Raw genomic sequence first — 18,776 nt, forward strand, 5'->3', positions numbered from 1 at the left:
TACGTACCCACTGTTCTGTGTCTGCTTGGGTAGAAACCCCCTCTTCCAAAAATTAATTCTGGAATAAAAAATGAAAAAATTATTAAAAATTTACCTCTGGAATGTCAAGTTGAAGGCAACAGGTGGGGGTGACTTAGGGCAGCACCGGCTGCACAGGCAAGCAGCACAAACAAGAGCAAGGGGCAGCGTTCTGGTCAGGCGCAAAGCAAGGGTTGCAAACAACAGGCAACAAACATGGAGCTGGCATCGTAATCAGACTGGTTGCGGGCATCAGAACTGTGGCGAGCTGGCGCAGATTCGTCAGTCGCAGTCGTGTGGTGCTGGAGACAGACAGGCGGACAACGCTTAGATAGCGGGCAGCACTCTGACGATGGGACATAGACTAGCGATTCTCAGGCGACGGGCAGGCTTGGCCAGAGGCAGCGTGACTGAAGGGGCGTGCAACAGTCTGGCGGGAGTTCCGTCTGACGAATGGCGTTGTCAAGACATGACCATAGTGACCCGTATAGCAGACTGGAGTGGCGAGCTGGTGGTGCACGACGAAGTAGTTGCTGCAGTATAGGATGCAGGTTGAGCTGCTGCAGGACAGGGTGCAAATGTGGTGGTCTTGGGGCTGTGGCGGTAGGGAGCAAAACTGGACTGAGCGAGGAGCTCCCAAAGGCTAAACGGAACCTCAGCTGAACAGAACCAATGCTCTGATACCAAATGTGAGATGAAATCAGGATCAAAGCTCAGCACAGAAATCAATAGACAGTGTGAGAGTGAAGCACGACACCCAATGCAATAGACTGAAAGAGTGTAATCTAAATGTACAAAGTACAACCCTTAGACCTTAAGGTTGTAAGGGATATTCACACCCGAACACGATAAGTGCCAGTAAGTGTGTGACATAAGCACATACGAAATAAGACAGTAAGTCTGGGGAAAAAAACCTCTCATATAGAGAGTAAAAAGTGCCCAAGTGTTCTACTAATCACCGACACTCCTATGTGAGCGTAGGCGTAAGTGAGGAGTAAGTGAGAAAACCCAACAGCCGAATCTCGCCTCGTTGCTCTCCATCTGGTGAAGTTTCAAGAAGATCCACCGATGGCGGGGGAGCAATCGGTAAATCCAATGGCTGAGAACTAAGCTCCTCATCCAAAGAAGAGTCCTCAAGATACACAAGCTCCAGAGGAACAGTCGTTGGTGCCCAATTATCACCGGAATCTCCAAGAACAAGGTGTTCCTCACACCCCTATGAGGCTAGAACTTCCACAAACCAAACATCACGGCTCATGTAGACATCCTGCTTAACAAGATCATACAATCAGTAGCCCTGAGACTACGAGCTATAGCCCACAAACACCTGTCGTTTGGAAGCCGCTTCAAATTTGTCACGTTGTGTCTGCAGAATGTGAACATAGATATCACACCCAAAACCCTGAAATAAGAAACATCTCGCTTAGACCCAAAGTACGCCTCATATGGAGTCACACCAACAGCAACGGAAGTAGGAGAATGATTAAGGATGTGAACTGTAGTAGCCACAGCCTCAGCCCATAGACACTTAGGTGTATGAGGGTGCTCCATCATGGTACGGGCCATCTCGATCACACTGCGATTCTTCCGCTCCAAGATACCATTCTCCTCAAGGGTGTTTGTATTAGCAAACTCCTAGTAAATACCACAATCTACACAAAAATAAGCAAGCTCAGTAGAAACAACTTCTCCGCCCTTATCCGATTGTAAGGTCTTTAGCTTTCGGCCCATGCGGTTCTCCTCAAAAAGCAACCAATTCTTTAAGTTGAAAAAAGCCTCAGACTTCAACTTCAAGAAATAAGCCCATGTCATCTTGCTATAATCATCCACAATTAGCATGAAATACAAGCTCCCTCAAAGGAACTCCATCCTCATCGGTCCACAAAGATCGGTAGAAACAAGCTTCAAGGGTGTTGAAGACCACCTCAAAGCCTTGCTAGAAACAGCATCACGAGTCTGCTTCCCACGAATGCAGGATACACAAGGTTGCTGGCTCACCACAATATCTGGCAAACCTCAAACAAGTTGTCCCTCGGACGCCTTCCAAAGGTAATCATAATTAAGGTGGCCAAACTGAGCATGCCAAAGCTTGGACTGAGTTTGTAAGGGAAAAAGAAGAGAAGTCAAGGCAGAAGAAGGCCGCAACTTGTAGACTCCATTCTCTTCATAACCTAAAGAAACAATCTACCTCAATCCACGATCAAGAATCAAAAAAGAATCCACATTAAATTCGACCAAGAGGTCAAGGGCACAAATCTTATGCACCGAAAGTAGATGGTACCCCAGGGCCGGCACATAAGACACCTCGGATGTATGGGCACAACCTCGTTCATCTAGAATAAGATGAATGTCACCTCGTCCCTGTATTGGAATAGACAAACCGTCACCGATGAGAATTTGGTTATGCGAAGGCCACAAATCGGTAATACCTACTGAAGAAGGAGTCATGTGCCATGAGGCACCACTGTTAACAATCCACTCCCGAGTGTTTGGGATCGGCAACGCAGCATCAGAAGCCGTCAAGGTTGAATCCTCAACCACCTCCAAGTGGAGAAAAGCAATTGATGAGGAAGTAGCCACCACTCTGGAATCCTTTGAAGATTTCTCCTTCTTTTTCTTCTCCTTATTCTCCTTGTCGAGGCAATCCTTCTTCCAATGACCTGTTTTGCCACAAATGTGACAAGTAGACTCCTTTTCTTTGTCCTTGAATTTGTCCTCCTTCTTCTTTTGGTCCTTCCCCTTCTTCTGAGAGGACTAACCAACCAAGGCCTCAAATTTAGAAGCATTGGTCCCTTTTAATTGCTCCTCTTGGTCCAAGACCACAGGAACCAACTCTTCCCACCGAAGAATCTCAGACCATCCTAAAGCAATCAAGGCGGAGTAAAAACCACTAAAATGGAGCAATAACTATGAAAGAAGAGTTATTGCCATGTCTTCAGAAGTGATCACCTTCCTTGTGTTTTGAACTTGCATCTGAAGCTTCCTCAGCTTCTTGATATGCTCCCACATAGAAGATAACTTGTTGACACTCATGGTCCGCATCTACACTTCCAAAGAAACTCGCTTCATGATGACAGTCATCTAATTGTACATTGTAATGAAGGTGGGAAAAGCATGGATTTTATGTGGAAAATAGATGGAAAAATAGTAGGGGAAATGTGGGAAATGTGAGGGACTATATAAGTCAACCCCAAAAGGATTGTAAGGTACCTATTTGATTTGACATCTAATCTCCAACTCAATCGGCTTCCTTCCTCACCTGTGCTCTCTCTCAATTCACGCTACTCCTATCTCCCCTTCCTTCTCTATCTTCCCTTGCCTTCCGTGGCTTTCCTCCATCTCCCAGTTCCCCTTCATTGCATTGGTATCAGAGCCTAAAATTCTGGCACCTACAGAGCAACTTTGCATCGATGGACAGAACTATTGTTATCTAGGTGAACCAAGCGGAATCCAGCACGTGAAAGAGAGTGCAGGTCGATTGGAATCAAGGTACTCAGGGCGGCCAAACTCCCTCACGCACCGATTCTACCAGTGAGCCATTCCGTTTGCTTCCGCCAATCACGAACTCAACATTTCATTTGGAGAAACCAGCAGCCTCGCTTCAGCCATCACTTCTCTGCCTCATGTCGCCCTCACCGTTCTGTCCATTCGCTATTTCTGTCCGTCTTTTTTTTTCTGTTCACGTCACCGTTACTGCCTGCCATCATCTTCGCCAGTGTTGCTCGACCACGAGGTAGTAATACGCCATCTCCTCCGGAATACGCCATCTCCACCGGCCTGCAACCTCCACCGCCCCACCGTCGCACCATCTCCACTGGAATACGCCATCTCCACCGGGTTCCATCTCCACCGAACTGACAATCTCTTCGCGCCTGTTCGGTGCACCCCTCGTATCATACGCTACCGCGATTCCGTCGTTCCTCCGCCACCGTTTCCGTCACCCACCCGCACCTTCCACTAGCCACCGTTTCCGCCACCGTTTCCATACCTTAGACTAATTTTCTAATCTATTTCCTAAGGTTAGTAAGGTTAGTTAACCTGAGGGGTAATTAACTCGTTAATTGTGAGTTAGTTTAGTTAGTCTAGTCCTAACAGTCCTAGTTAGGCTAGGACAATCCTAACGGTCCTAGATAGGCTAGGACAGTCCTAGCAATCCTAGCTAGGCTAGGATAGTCCTAGGACTTCCCAAAGAAAAAAAAAAAACCCTCTTTTAGGGCACTTCTACAACCGTGTTCTGGGCCCTTCTCAGCCACCTTTGTGGCTCATTTCGAGCATTCTCTCCATCCTCTTCACCGAGTTTTCTTCAAGCCTCTTTATCGACTCCATCGCGCACTCATGGCCCCCAAGCGTGCACCCCGATCAGATGAGACGTTTCAGCATGGCGATGATGTCTCAGCAGGAGCAGATGCCAGTTACAGAGGGTGTTGGAGGAGTATTTAAGGCATTACTGTCATGACACACAGTTTTTGGATGCATTGGCCTCGATGCTTCAGGAGGCTTTTCAACAGATGGGTCAGCAGTTGGGGCAGCAGCTCACCACTGCTATGGCTATGCACGATACAGCTATCACCCAGATGGGTCAGAACATTGGGCAACAGATCACTACTGCCATCAGTACGCATGATAAGGGTAAGCAGGCCGCACCCCAGCACGGGAATCAATCGGATAGCCAGGGGGATTTTCCTGACCCACGCAGGGGATTTATGGCTGATGGCCGTCGCACTTATGATGCTGGTTCTATGCATGCACCCCAGCATGGGGATTATGTTGATATAGGTGATGCCTTCCCCGTGCCGCCGAGCACTTCTTTTTTTGATTCCAGGCCGCCATTTGGCTCGCAGATTTCATTGGCTGAGCCGTCCATTTTGGGCCGGCCTACTGGCATATTTCCACCCACGGCGAGCATGCCTGGATTGGGTGTTGGGTTTTAGGGCAGTTGGGAGAGAGGCCAGTCCTCTTCTCAGCCTTTTTCTATGCCACCCACTCACCGAGATGTTTTTGGCAGGCAGACTCAGCAGGGATTGCATGCTTCGATGACATCTCCTGTTAATACATTCAGTCAGACTCAGCCCGCGTATCAGGGAGGTAATGCTTTCAGTCAGACGCACTTTATGCATCAGGGGAGTGGTTCTCCTAACCAGCATGATGCTGGAAGTGGGCAGCATTCAAACATGAATGATATGCTTTCAGATGCCTTACGTTCATACAGGGCTTTGCCTAAGGATGTTCGTGATGAGATGCCCTTTTCACAGTATGTGAGCTTCAAGCATGAGGATGCTAGATATGCTGGTAGTCACTCTAGGAATAACGCAGCCAAAGATGTGAAAGATAAAATCTTTGTGCAAAATTTAAGGGTGACACTCGCACTCCCAATGAGTTGGAAGAGTGGCTCACGAAGCTGGAAGATTATTTCCGCTTCTACCCTAAGAATGATGAGGAGAGGATCATTTTTGCTGGCATGCATTTACAGGATTATGCACATACATGTAGCGTTACATGCGAGAGTCACCTCAGAAGCCGACCACATGGAAACAGTTCAAGGAGCTTATGGTCACGACTTTCATCTCGGCCCTAATCCTTGAACAATACCTGGCTGATTTTTATGCACTATCTCAGACAGGTACGGTCCAGGAGTACTTGCAGCGTTTTTTGGAGGCTTTCCTTATTTGTACAGGACATTTCCGAGAAGGGGAAGCTGCTGTGTTTTATACAAGGCTTAAATCCCTCTCTGGCTGCTGATGTGAGAGCTCATAATCCTCAAACCATTGAGAGAGCAGCCCAGCTTGCTGAGGTGTTTGAGCCAAAATATGCTGGCAAGTACAAGCATTTGTCAGGTAGCTCCTATGGTACTGTTTATGAGGCTGACAGGAAGACAAAGTTTGCTGATTGGATCGATAAGAAATCAGCAGCTGTCCCCCTTTCCACGATATCCAACGGTTACTCGGAGTAAAATGCCATATGCAAAGCCATACAGGCCCATGGATGCAAAGTCAGGTGTCAAACCCAGTGCTGGTTTTGACAAATCAGAAGTTAAACAACATTCCAGGGCCATAATGGACAGTAGGAAAAAGGCAGATTTATGCTTTAGGTGTGGAGAGAAATGGACACCTGAGCACCGAGATGTGTGTAAAATGAAGAATGTCAGCTCAGCCAAACTCAGCATGATCAGATGATGATGAAGTGGCTGATGTAGCAGACCCCCATGATGTCTCTCATGAGGAATTGACAGGAGCTCATGATGCAGATGAATCTCCTGACACAAAAGCCACAAAGGGGACTGCATTTCCCTTTGATCCGGGTGGGGCTATTGAGTAAACCACTCGTGTGATGCATAAGATTGATATTCAGCCTACATGTGGCAGGAAAGGCCGTAAGCCAACACTCTCTGTGTTGGAGCATCAAACTACAATGCCTTTTCATGTCAGAGGTGATGCTAATGGTAATGTCCCTGTGGATGATGAGCAGATTTATTCGGATGCCCAGTCTACACTGTATACCATCTCACTTCATGCCTTGATGGGTGCCAAAAGTGCTGACACAATCAGGTTGAAAGGAATGATTAATGGCAGATCTGTTCATGTATTGGTAGACAGTGGTAGCACTCACAGTTTCATTAATTGCAGAACATTGCAAGGAGTGGGATTGGTTGCTACAGAGATAGACCATGGTCTGAAAGTGGAGATCGCGAATGGACAGCATATGATCAGCAGACATTGTTGCCAGGATGCCAGGATCAAGTTCTCTGATGATTATGAGTTTGCAGGTGATCTTCTGGCATTGGATATGGGGCCAATAGATGCTGTTCTGGGTTGTAATTGGCTGCAATCATTGGGGAAAATCAGTATAGATTTGAATGCCTTATCTCTTGAGTTTTGCCACAAGGGTAGAACTGTTACATTGCAGGGCATTGTGAATCAGAAATCGCAGGTCATTTCAGCAAGGGAGCTAGCTAGGGAGCTCAAGAAAGAAAGTGCCATTTATGCATTGAATGTCTCTGTACCTCAGGAGGGTGGTATTCCCCATGTGGATAATTGTGAAATGCAGAAATTGCTCTTAGAATTTGGGGATGTGTTTGCTGATATGCCATCTCAGTTGCCCCCAAAAAGAGATGTTGATCATGCCATAGTTCTGGAACATGGCAGTAAACCAATAAACAAGGCCCCGTATCGACTTTCTAACGTTGAACGGGAAGAAGTGGCAACACAGGTGCAAGATTTACTTGAGAAAAACTTCATTGATCATAGCACCTCGCCTTTTGCATCTCCAGTACTCCTGGTGAAGAAGAAGGATGGCTCTTTTCGTATGTGCATTGATTACAGAGATTTGAATAAGACCACCATTAAGAACACGTTTCCTATTCCCAAGATTGATGACCTGCTGGATGAACTCAAGGGTGCTCAGTATTTCACGAAGATTGATTTGAGGTCAGGTTACCATCAGATCAGGATGAAAGAGGGTGATGAGCATAAGACTGCCTTTCGTACAGAAAGAGGATTATATGAGTTCAAGGTGATGCCTTTTGGTTTGACTAATGCACCAGCCACCTTCCAAGCACTCATGAACAAGATCTTGCACCACCTTCTTTTCAAATGCGTACTGGTATTTTTCGATGACATTCTCATTCATAGTAAGGATGCACAGGAACACATTGACCATGTCCGACAAGTGCTAGAAATCTTGAGGATGCATCAGCTTTATCCCAAGGCCAGCAAGTGCACATTTATGGCAGATGAGGTTGAATATCTTGGTCATGTTGTAAGCAGGCACGGAATCAGGGTAGACCCAGCTAAGGTGAAATGCATTAAGGAGTGGCCACAGCCACATAATACCACGCAGCTTAGGGGTTTTTTGGGTCTTGCTTCTTTTTACAGGAGATTCATTAGGCACTTTGCCAAAAGGGCTGCCCCTCTCACTGATTTGCTGAAAAAGGATGCATTCCAATGGTCAGAAGTAGCACAACTCAGCTTTGATAACCTCAAGGATGCCCTTAGTAATGCACCTATATTGGTGTGCCCTGATTTCTCACGGTCTTTCATTATTGAGACAGATGCCAGTGGCAAAGGTTTAGGGGCTGTCTTAAGACAAGAGCATGGTGTGATTGCTTTTGAGAGCAGGAAGTTTAATGCCAAGGAAATGAATTATCATGTTTATGATCAAGAGATGCTGGCAATCTTGCATGCTTTTGCAAAATGGCACCACTACCTGTACGGTAGCAAGATTAAGGTCAAAACGGATCACAGGACACTCAAGTACTTTTTAACGCAGCCTAATTTATCCATGAAGCAGAAGAGATGGCTGGCTGCAGTTCAGTCCTATGACTTTGACATTGAATATAGAAAAGGGAAAGAGAATGTGGTTGCTGATGCTTTGTCCAGGATGTGGTCATGCAAACTGTCTGCAATTTCCACGCTTCATCAAGAGTGGATACTTGGGATTCAGGAGGAATACATGCAAAATTCTGATGCAGCCCCTATCTTTGTGGAGTTACAGAGTCCGTCCAGCCAAGGACATGTTTGATTTCAGCTCCGCAACGGACTGTTATGGTGCAGGGACAGAATTTATCTTGTGCCAGACTCCAAGTACAGGTTGTTAGTATTACATGAAATGCACTCATCTCCTATGTCAGGGCATACAGGTATCACAAAAACATATGAAAAGGTCAAGGAGAGCTTTATGTGGGATGGCTTGTGGCAAGATGTGGTTAAGTTTGTCAGTGAATGTTTGCACTGCCAACAAAATAAAGTGGACAGCCCGTTACCCACAGGCCTTCTGCAACCGCTACCCATTCCTGAAGGCAAATGGACTCACATTGCCATGGACTTCATTACAGGCTTGCCTTCTACAGATAAGGGTTGGGATAGCATATTCGTGGTGGTTGACAGGATGACCAAGCACGCCCATTTCATACCGACTAGGACTCGGTACTCAGCTTCACAGGTTGCCTGGAAATTCATTGAAAATGTTTTCAAGCACCATGGTTGTCCTAAGAGATTGTCAGTGACCGGGATGCTAAGTTTATGGGCCACTTTTGGCAGGAATTATTCACTGCAGTTGGTACTTCCCTTGCGCCTAGTACTGCTTATCATCCCCAAACAGATGGACAATCAGAGAGGGTGAACAAATGGTTGGAGGAGTATTTAAGGCATTACTGTCATGACACACAGAAGTCTTGGGACAAATGGTTAGCATTGGCTGAATTTTGTTACAACAGCACCAAACACCTCTCTATTGGCATGAGTCCATTCGAGGCTATGTATGGATGCAAAGTGGGAATGCCTTCCAGGGTTGCAAACTTGGCTGTGAAAAATCAGCAAGCAAGAAATGATTTGGAGAGTATGGATGCCCTTCTGCAGTTGGCTAAGAAGAATATGCAAGATGCCCAAGCCAAGCAGAAGAAGTATGCGGATGAACAAAGGAGGTACTTATCTTTTGAAGACGGGGATTATGTGCATTTACGTCTCCATAAGAATCGATATGCCTCACTGAAAGGTAATACCAACACCAAGCTTGCCCACAGGTATTATGGCCCCTACAAAATCGTCCGCAAAGTTGGGGAGGTAGCATATCAGTTGGAACTACCTAGGACCTCCAAGATCCATAATGTTTTCCATGTATCATTGCTGAAACCACATGTCGGACAGCATGTCCAGGTTCTTCCTGAGTTGCCTCCTATGGATGAAGAGGGCCACATCATTTATGTGCCAGAGCAAGTCAAAGGCTTCAGAGATCACGTGCTCAGGAACAAAGCCTACACAGAATACCTCATCAAAATGGAAAGGTTTATCTAAAGATGAGAATTCTTGGCAACCTGAGAGCATTGTGCAGGACTACCCCTATCTCCTACAAAGCTGATCAGTTTCTGCTGTATTTTTCTCATTCAGGGCAGCCTCACGGAAATTTTGAGGGCAAAATTCTTTGGGAAGGGATGGCTGTAATGAAGGTGGGAAAAGCATGGATTTTATGTGGAAAATAGATGGGAAAATAGTAGGGGAAATGTGGGAAATGTGGGGGACTATATAAGTCAACCCCAAAAGGATTGTAAGGTACCTATTTGATTTGACATCTAATCTCCAACTCAATCGGCTTCCTTCCTCACCTGTGCTCTCTCTCAATTCACGCTACTCCTATCTCCCCTTCCTTCTCTATCTTCCCTTGCCTTCCGTGGCTTTCCTCCATCTCCCAGTTCCCCTTCATTGCATACATCTCATCAAGCTTTAGCCATATCTCTTGGGCCACTATCAAATGCTCAATATGAGAGATAATAGTTGTAGTACAAGAGAGAAATAAAAATGAGTGAATGTGAGCATTAAGTTTATCCCAATGTGCCTGAGCCTTTGCCAACTCCACCTTATCATTGGAAGAGAGTCGGGTCTCGTCTTGCGAAGAAGGACAATGAATAGCCTCCGTAACAAGCTCCGCCAAATCATAGGACTCCAAAATAGCAAGCATCATGACCAGGCACCTTCCGGTCCACGATCGCCTAAAACTCTGTCTTGGCCTCAGAAGACATTGTCACCTACAATGTCTGCACAAAATACAAAAAACAACCCCCTCTAACTATGAGAATACAACTTGCTAGAGCTCTTGTCCGCTTGGCCCACTCCTCCTTCACCTGCCGGAGGTGATGAAAATGTAAAATCTGCACTGGAAGGACCAAAACGCAGCCTTCTTCCTTCTTTAACAGCAAAAAAACAACAGCAGCTTCAGCAAATCTTCTCCTTTCTTGCACGCCCACGCTCGCCTCAGCCTTGTTTTGATGTGCAGCCCTCCTACTCGCACTTTAACACTGAAAACGCAACCTTGTGTCATGCTGAAATCTCCTCTTCAAGTAGATCCACCCTAGATCAATCCATGTCAGAGTGAAGCAATGCAAAAGCCAAAGACCAAGACAAAGAGTGAACAAAGAGAGAAAGAGACTGAAATGCAAAAAATCTGCAGTGTGGAATGGTGTATAAGGATGCAAAAATATACACAGGTGTAGAGAGAATATATGCATGTCTCCACCTCAAAGATCTCAATCTCCGTTAGCCCTGAGGGTAGTCTCCACGGTCTGCAGCCTGAAATCTGTGAAAACAACTGTTGGAGACTGCTGAAATCAGGACCAATAAATAGGCCAAGAAAAATGCCAAAAATAATGTAGGTTGGCAGCCGAGTGGACAGCAGCTGTCCGACCTGCACTGGCTGACTGCAGGAAATCTGGCCGATTGTGCCACATGGCACCTACACTCCCTGCCGCCTGCTGTACGGACTGACTGCCACATGGACTGCCTGGAGAAACTGCAGAGAAACTGCTCAGATCTGAATCTGTGTGTCCAGGGAATGCCAATCTCTAACATTCCACTGATGGCGATGTCCTCCAAATGGGGTCTGGGCAGCAAATTGAGAGTGATAATGATGAGGGTTAAAGAGTTACACAAGTACAAACTCTATTTATAGAGGATTTTGGTGCACTTGTACTATTCTTCAAAAATAAGCCATTGATTTTTGGTAATTCAGCATTAAATGCTTTTTGATTGTTTTAAGGAGAACTAATTAGGGATTAATGCACAATAATTATGTATTATTACAAATCCTTATAGTAGTGGCTCAACATCAATCATCATGGGTCCCATATGAACATCTCTTCACAAGAGCCATGCAGAATCAGAGACTTCAAAAAGATCACTAGGAGATAAAAATCTCAGTGCAAGTTTGGTGAAAACAGAATGAATGACAGAAGCCTTAAGAATTTCCATATTTCACATGAGGTAGACCAAAGGAGAATGAAAGGCCCCTGAATAATCTCTTCACACAGACCTCAAAATCAGAGTCCTTTCAGATAAGACAACTAAAATGATGTAAATGGGAAGCATTTCACTCAAGGTGAACTGATGCCATCCTAGCCCAACAGACAAAATGCAAGTGACAGAAAAATCAGCAGAATCCCATGCACATAACTCTCTGCAGAGTTGGGAAAGAAGTGACGTACCTGACGTATTTGAATCAGGATTCTCATGAAAATGAACAGCAGTATATCCAGCTGGAAATCCAAGAGCTTTCTCCACTTCATTAACAGTGACATTGCGAACACTAAGTCCATCAGGTTTGAGAACTTGCTGAAGCATCGCATGACTCCCCAATGGATTTTGTCCTAATATGCACTGTAGAAGATGTTTACTCAGTTCATCTTATCCTGTTGGCTAATCAGGATGAGAAACTTGTGAAAGAGCATACCCCGAGTTTTTCTTCCAAAGCAGTCGCATTCTCCAACACAGGCTGCAATGTTGTTGATGCATGGGTCATGACATCTGGCATCTTCTTTGGATAAGGTATATTTGTCCAATAGTATCTCTTTCTTTTGCTGGCAGATAGCTCATGTGAGTCTACTTCAATTGGAACACACCCAATGTGTTTGGTAATTTCATCCCGATCAACCCAGTGCATGGAAGCAACATTTTCAGCAAGAAACCTGTCATCACCAATGACTGTTAGAGTATTACATCATATAACAATAAAATGTCTACAGTATAAAAGCTATATATGCAGGACCACAAGTGAGAATACTTATAAACTGCATGAGCTTCCAATAAGTGCATAGTGACTGCTAAGGAAGGCTCCTAAGGTTGCAATAGATAGAACTAAACTCAATAATGTTGAAACTCAACCATTTCAATCTCAAAGTTGAATGTCTTCTGAGAACAGGACAAGAGGCTAATAAGCTCTCAAAACAAAATTCCGACCAAGAAGCATTCAAAAGATCACCCATGAATACAACATGTTATTCACAAAGTATCTATAATAAAATGTGCAAGTGAAGAGTCTGGCTTGCACCCAGAAAACTTAGCAACTTACAAGCTGCATTTTTCCTTCTAAAAAAGAGAGGATATTGACGCAGGGAAAAATAAACAGGAAATCTTCAAGAGCTATATTTAGAATCATCTTAAAATCATGCAGAGCTTAGACATGCTTAATAGTAGGAAAGATACAGAACAAAATCTGTCCATACAAGCCAACTGAGATACAGAATAAGACCCAGAAATTGGCATGTCTTGAACACTCCCTCAAGGGCCTAAGCTGAAAAATGTAGACTTGACCTTTAGAATGCTACTCAACCTCACCGTAATGAGGAACAGTCTAGACTGATTGAATACTACGATTAATAACTCCATGCAAATGCATATGTATATACACTTCAAATATCAACTGTATTGTGCATTATCCACCATGGAGATTATGTACTGGATGCAGCATGCATCAGCTAAGCACCTCCAAGAGACATATATACACAAAAAAGAAAGGCATTGGAACTCAAACCAGAAAGGGGGAGTAATTGGCACTAGACTGCAATCAACATCCCTGACAAAGCAACTAACAAAAACACACATGATCATTCCATCAAGAACTGAACTTTAAGAGCCAATTTGATTCGGCTGCATTAACATCAGCCCACACAATCTGGATTCTGGAACAATAAGAGTTTGTGGTCAGGAAGATGTAGCTCTAAGTTAAAAAGAAAGTAGTGGATTCAGCCATGACATAGCTGCTAGAATAATGCAGTCAGAAGGAATGAACACATCTGCAGATATATTTTACTCCAATGAAAATGAATACAGCAGAAAGCATTTTACTCCAATGAAAATGAATACAGCAGAAAGCATCTTAACAGTACCTGCAAACCTTACCGTGATAGTGGGTTATCACAGAAGCCCTTTATGATAAGGACTACCTGGCTTAATAGATATTAGACATTTTTTGAAACAAGAAATTAGATTTTGCACCAAAGAGAGCTGAACATGCTGAACATGCACAACGAATGTGTGTAGAGAAGGCTCCTTCATACCACTTTGGTTGGAATAACTTTAGGACTCGAAGAAGCTCAAAGAAAAGTTTGCTCCGCTCCCCATGTAGCCTGAAATCCACATGATTACTTGATCACCAGAAAACATTAACAATTATTCAAACATAACTAAGCACAGGACCATGCTAAGTTTGCAAGCTTTTCTTGGAACTTCAATATCTGATTGTTTGCACAAAATAGGTTTTTTATAAGAAAGCATAAGCTAGATCATCCTAAAGCTGCAGAAACCCAATATCAACAGAACAAGAAAACTCCCGCTTAACCAGTCGCTTACCCAGTTTTCTTTCCAATCCAGCTAAGATCCTGGCAGGGAAAGCCACCAACCACCAAATCAACCTTATCTTTGATATCTTCTTTCTTTAATCCTCTAACATCTCCCAAATGTTGTACAGTAGGGTGACGTGTCCTCAAAACTTCTATAGCATATGGATTCTGACACCAGAGAAATTTGACAGAGGATGTTTTCAGCTTCTTGTAGTTGACTACATATCAACATAGTAGCATGTTACACTAAGCTTGAGAAGACAAGAAAAATTAATCGTTCCTGTCTAAGGTGATTGATCCTCCATATGAAATATAAGTGTTAAGGACAGCATTGAGCACAGAACCTAAAGTTTACATACCACTTCTGCACTGTAGCCAACATATGGTATACCAAGTAGTGACAAAGCCATCCAAATCCCACCAATGCCATCAAAGAGACTAAGGACAACCAATGGCTTATTTGTCCAAGGTCCAACCCTTTTCTTCAAAATCTCAATCCAATCTCCACAAGCATGATCCTCAAACTTTTCCTGTTATTCAGCACTGTGAGCCCTCACACCAAAAGTTTTTGCACAATCACATTTTGCTCATCAGCACATCATGATTGACCAACCTTAGTTGCTCCTGACTTCGCTTCAGCCTTGACAAGTTCTTTCAAGGATGACAGCTGGTTTTCAATATCAGCTATCTTTTTGAGTATAGCTTCCATGCTTCTACCAGCAGACAAAAATTAGACTCTGGAACTAGAAAGAATTGAAGACCATCATAAAAATGTCGTTCTTAGCATCATAACTTAATTCCAAACAGATAGCACCTTTTCAAATCATATACTAAGACAGTGTAATATACTACTTAAATCACGAGATTCTGCAGGCAAAAACATCAGGGAAATCATGCTGTTACCACAGCAATAGCGTTTTGGCTGCCAGCTTCCTCCAGACAGCAGGGTGACCCTCTGGATGCAGGCCAAAAACTGTCACAGCAAATAGGAGCACAGAATTGCATGTCTCTTTCTGGAGCCTTCAGGGGCCAATGCTGCATTCTGAAGACCTCCTTGTAGCAAGGATGGCATTATGGCTAGCATATCATGCTTTAGGACGTTTGGGAGTCCTGTGAGCACAATCAACATGCTGGGGCAGTGTCACAACAATAGAGAAGATGTGGGAGACATGTTACACTGAGTCGAAACCAAAGATATATGTAAAGGATAGAAAAATTCACACATACTAAGAAACCAAGCCATGCACCAAAAGCCAATACAACTTAAGATTGCAGCCAGCCCATAGACAAAAAGCAGCTTCCAAAAGTTGCCATGCCCATGAGAGAGTGGATAATGAAGTGTTAAAGCTCCCTTTTTAGCTTCATTTTGGACACAAACTAGAGATGAAGCAACTCCCCAAAGACAATAAGAAAGTATAATGTAGATGAAGAAACAAGAATGCTAAACTCCATGATCCAATTCAAAAGATGTCTATATAGCACTCCAACACCCTTGTGCTCTTAAATTCAAACATAGAAAGAAAACAAGTGAGCATCCTTCTCACAAAATGTGCAGTAGATGTATGTCAACAATGACTTTGTAATGTAGCATCTTATATTGCAAGAGCTTGAGTTAAGTTTTTATGTGTACAGAAGGCTGTATGGAAGCTGCAGTGCAAGAGTTGCAGGTATGTGTTGTATATTTACAACTGCACGTAAGTGTCAGCAGCACTTGACTTGTCCATTTTCTAGCACCGCCTCTCACTGAGGTGAAGAAGGAAACCTGCTGCCCCTCTCCTATCGTGCTGCATGACCGGCTGTCACCTCTCTCAGAGCTCATTCAACAGTAACTTTGACAAGTGGCAACCTCATTTGCCACTTGGCAGCCTCTAATTGTAATTTTCAGCTTTAATTAATTAATTTTCAGATTTTATATTCTGAAAAGTAATTAATTATCCATTTGACCCGGCCAAAGAACTGGCTAGTACCCATTCACAACCTAAGTGCTAACCCTCGTGGGACATTTAATGGTCCCAACATTAATTGGCCTTGGACTAGCATTATTTATTAACTAATGCCTAGTCCCACAATGTCATCATTGGACATTTAATGGCCCAATTAATGGCCTAGACCCCAAACTATCACCAAGTACCCACAAGTACCTCTCCGACATAACTTTGTACAACTTCTGCCTATGTCACCCACTATTCACTTGTGTTACTTAAGCCACCATTGTGACTTAACTGACTTGTACTTGACATGTGCACCTCACATGTGCACAACTTCATAATGCCAAAGCTAAGCATAAAAATACATGTCCTTGTGTTTATAGGACTCAATGCTCTATTGTGCACATTATTGTGTGATCACCACTGTTGGACTCTTGGTCCGTAGGGTCCGTAGGGTCTGTAGGCTAACGCATCCGCAATTCACTAGCTCACATTCTACCACTATAGTAGATATAAAGACCAAACTTAGCTCCACATTTGAGATGACTGAACTTGGTTGGCTTTCTTTTACTTTGCATCCTAGCAAAAATATGCCCTTCAATTAGTGAATCAGTATCACACCAATCAAACATGGCCCATAGCCACACCTTTAGATCCCACTCCAAAACTTTCTAAGGATACTCATGTACAAGCTTTTGATGAGCATACCTATCATTCAGTGGTGGAAATGCTCTTATGGTTGATTACTCGGGTAAATTTAGTATATTAGCTTTCATTGCATAGTCAATATTTCAATGCCCCAAAACTTTCACATTGGACTATACATTTATGTGTGATGGGACATGTTAAGTGTACCCATTCTTTTGGCATACATTTTGGTATAGGTTTGATTTTGCAAGGGTACACTAACTCTAATTAGGCATGAAATTCCGACAACCATCGTTCCCATGGTGGTTATGTGATAGTGCACAACGGAAGAGAAACAAGAACATGGAGAGAGAAAGGAAGAGAAAGATTACAATGAAAGAAGAAAATCTGCACTGAACTCCAACAAAATGTTGAATACAAAGAGGACTGATCAGTCCTTGTACGCAACCCAAGGCATCAGTGAGGGCATCAGATCAGGCTATTAATGGAAGGCAGCACTAGAAGATGGAGCATAGTCTCTGATGTTGGAGTGTGCTCAAACCTACAGAAGGTAATGATCTGCCAACTAAGGACAGTCTGTATATATAGCCAAATTTGCAAAATACTAACCAACTAGTAACATGCCAAGCATTCAATGCACAAGCTACCAAAAATAAAAAATGTAGATCACCACATATTGGCCAGTGTGAACACAGTCCAAACCATTGAAAAAGAAATGCATAAGCTAAAAAATAAACAGCCACTGTGAACACACCTAAACCCAAGTGAGAAAGAAATGCATGCTCTAAATAGAGCTGCCTCCTCCCTCAAAACATATGACTGACTGAATGTCAATCCTCCTAATATCCCCATTTGTCTCAGACTGAGGCTCACATGTAAGAGATGATTGTGCATGACACACATGATTGCTAACATCCCCTCTCAAATCCTAGATGTAGCTAAAGACCAAAAGAGATGGAATGGATCCAAGGGTGGCTGAAGAAGTGCCAAAGTTAAGGAAGTCCATCGACAAAGAAGCTCCTCGCAATACTTGAAATCCCCCTCTGAAACACAAGGGGCCACGGAATCCATAACCACATCACCAATATTGCTCCCCTCTGTTAAAGGGATGGCGAACAAGAGGGAACCATCATCGGAGATGGTGGCAGATGGGATGGAACTTGTGGGAAAGATGGTGCACAATTGGAAATGGGTGCAGCAATGGAAGACTACCTTGGAGGACCATTTACAATGAAAGGGAAATGGAGCATGTATAGCGTGCTCTCCTACCAACTATTGCTAAGATGACTCTTGAAGAAGAATCCTCAATAAAGACTACTCGGTGAGACAACTTGAATAACCGAGTATAGTAAGCACATGAACTTAGAGAAGATGGACAAAGATCTTGCAACAAATCTCCTTGAGGAGTAGGACTCTAAGCACCACTCTCAATGAGCCAAAGCCTCTTTGAAGACGAGACAACCAATAAAGAAAGCCCCTTAATCTCATGGACGTGAAGAAACACAAACTCATGCATAATAGGTGGTGAGGGACTAGAGGAAGACTCAAATGTTTTAGGCTTTAGCTCCATCCTTCACTCTCGGATGAAGGTGAGAGTATTTTTTTCAACACTTCTCCTTGAGAAAGGTATGTTGAGAAACTCTTCACCCGCAGTTTTGGATTCTACATTTTGCGTTTAGGGTTGTGTTTTGTGTTTAGGGTTTCACAATGGACAGCCCCAAAAAGGGGCTGGGCGCCCACAATGGGGTACCACCCTAGATGGCCAACGCCCTCCCTCCGGGCACCACCCTACATAGCCTCTTGCCTATTTATAGGCTGCCTCTGTCACCCATTCTTTACGGCTAATTCATTCAATCTGTCACCTCTTCTCTCCAGCCTCTCCATTAACCCTCACACCCCTTCAGGAGGACATTGCGGTTCGTGGTTCGTGGTTGTCTTCATCATCTTCCTTGTGTTACGGCACCCTTGTTCCCTTGTATCACATTCACTCCATGATTCAAATCTTCATCATTCCATTCATCGGAGTTTCTTCTCTCTTCTCTTCTCTTCTTAGTGTTTGCCAAGTTCAAAGCTAGATCTGC

At 43.9% G+C, this 18,776-nt stretch overlaps 1 protein-coding gene and 1 pseudogene across 1 annotated transcript in view; one reads left to right on the plus strand and one right to left on the minus strand.

Moving 5' to 3' along the window:
• Nucleotides 1–15,140, minus strand: part of LOC148019504 (uncharacterized) — a 38,855-nt gene extending 23,715 nt beyond the window's left edge. Inside the window, exons 1-7 of the mRNA XM_087700993.1 lie at nt 15,023–15,140; nt 14,733–14,829; nt 14,479–14,649; nt 14,130–14,287; nt 13,838–13,906; nt 12,232–12,466; nt 11,987–12,158 (exon numbers count right to left, since the gene is read on the minus strand). Of these exons, the coding sequence (XP_087557119.1) occupies nt 11,987–12,158; nt 12,232–12,466; nt 13,838–13,906; nt 14,130–14,287; nt 14,479–14,649; nt 14,733–14,828 (901 nt within the window). The 5' untranslated portion in view covers nt 14,829; nt 15,023–15,140. The remainder of the gene's footprint in view (nt 1–11,986; nt 12,159–12,231; nt 12,467–13,837; nt 13,907–14,129; nt 14,288–14,478; nt 14,650–14,732; nt 14,830–15,022) is intronic.
• LOC148019505 (uncharacterized) lies at nt 4,722–6,311 on the plus strand (annotated as a pseudogene).
• Nucleotides 15,141–18,776: the final 3,636 nt, after the last annotated feature.

Source organism: Lygodium microphyllum, chromosome 19, assembly GCF_053477565.2.
Source record: "Lygodium microphyllum isolate KBCC chromosome 19, Lygodium_microphyllum_v1.1.10, whole genome shotgun sequence".
Classification (NCBI taxonomy): Eukaryota; Viridiplantae; Streptophyta; class Polypodiopsida; order Schizaeales; family Lygodiaceae; genus Lygodium; species Lygodium microphyllum.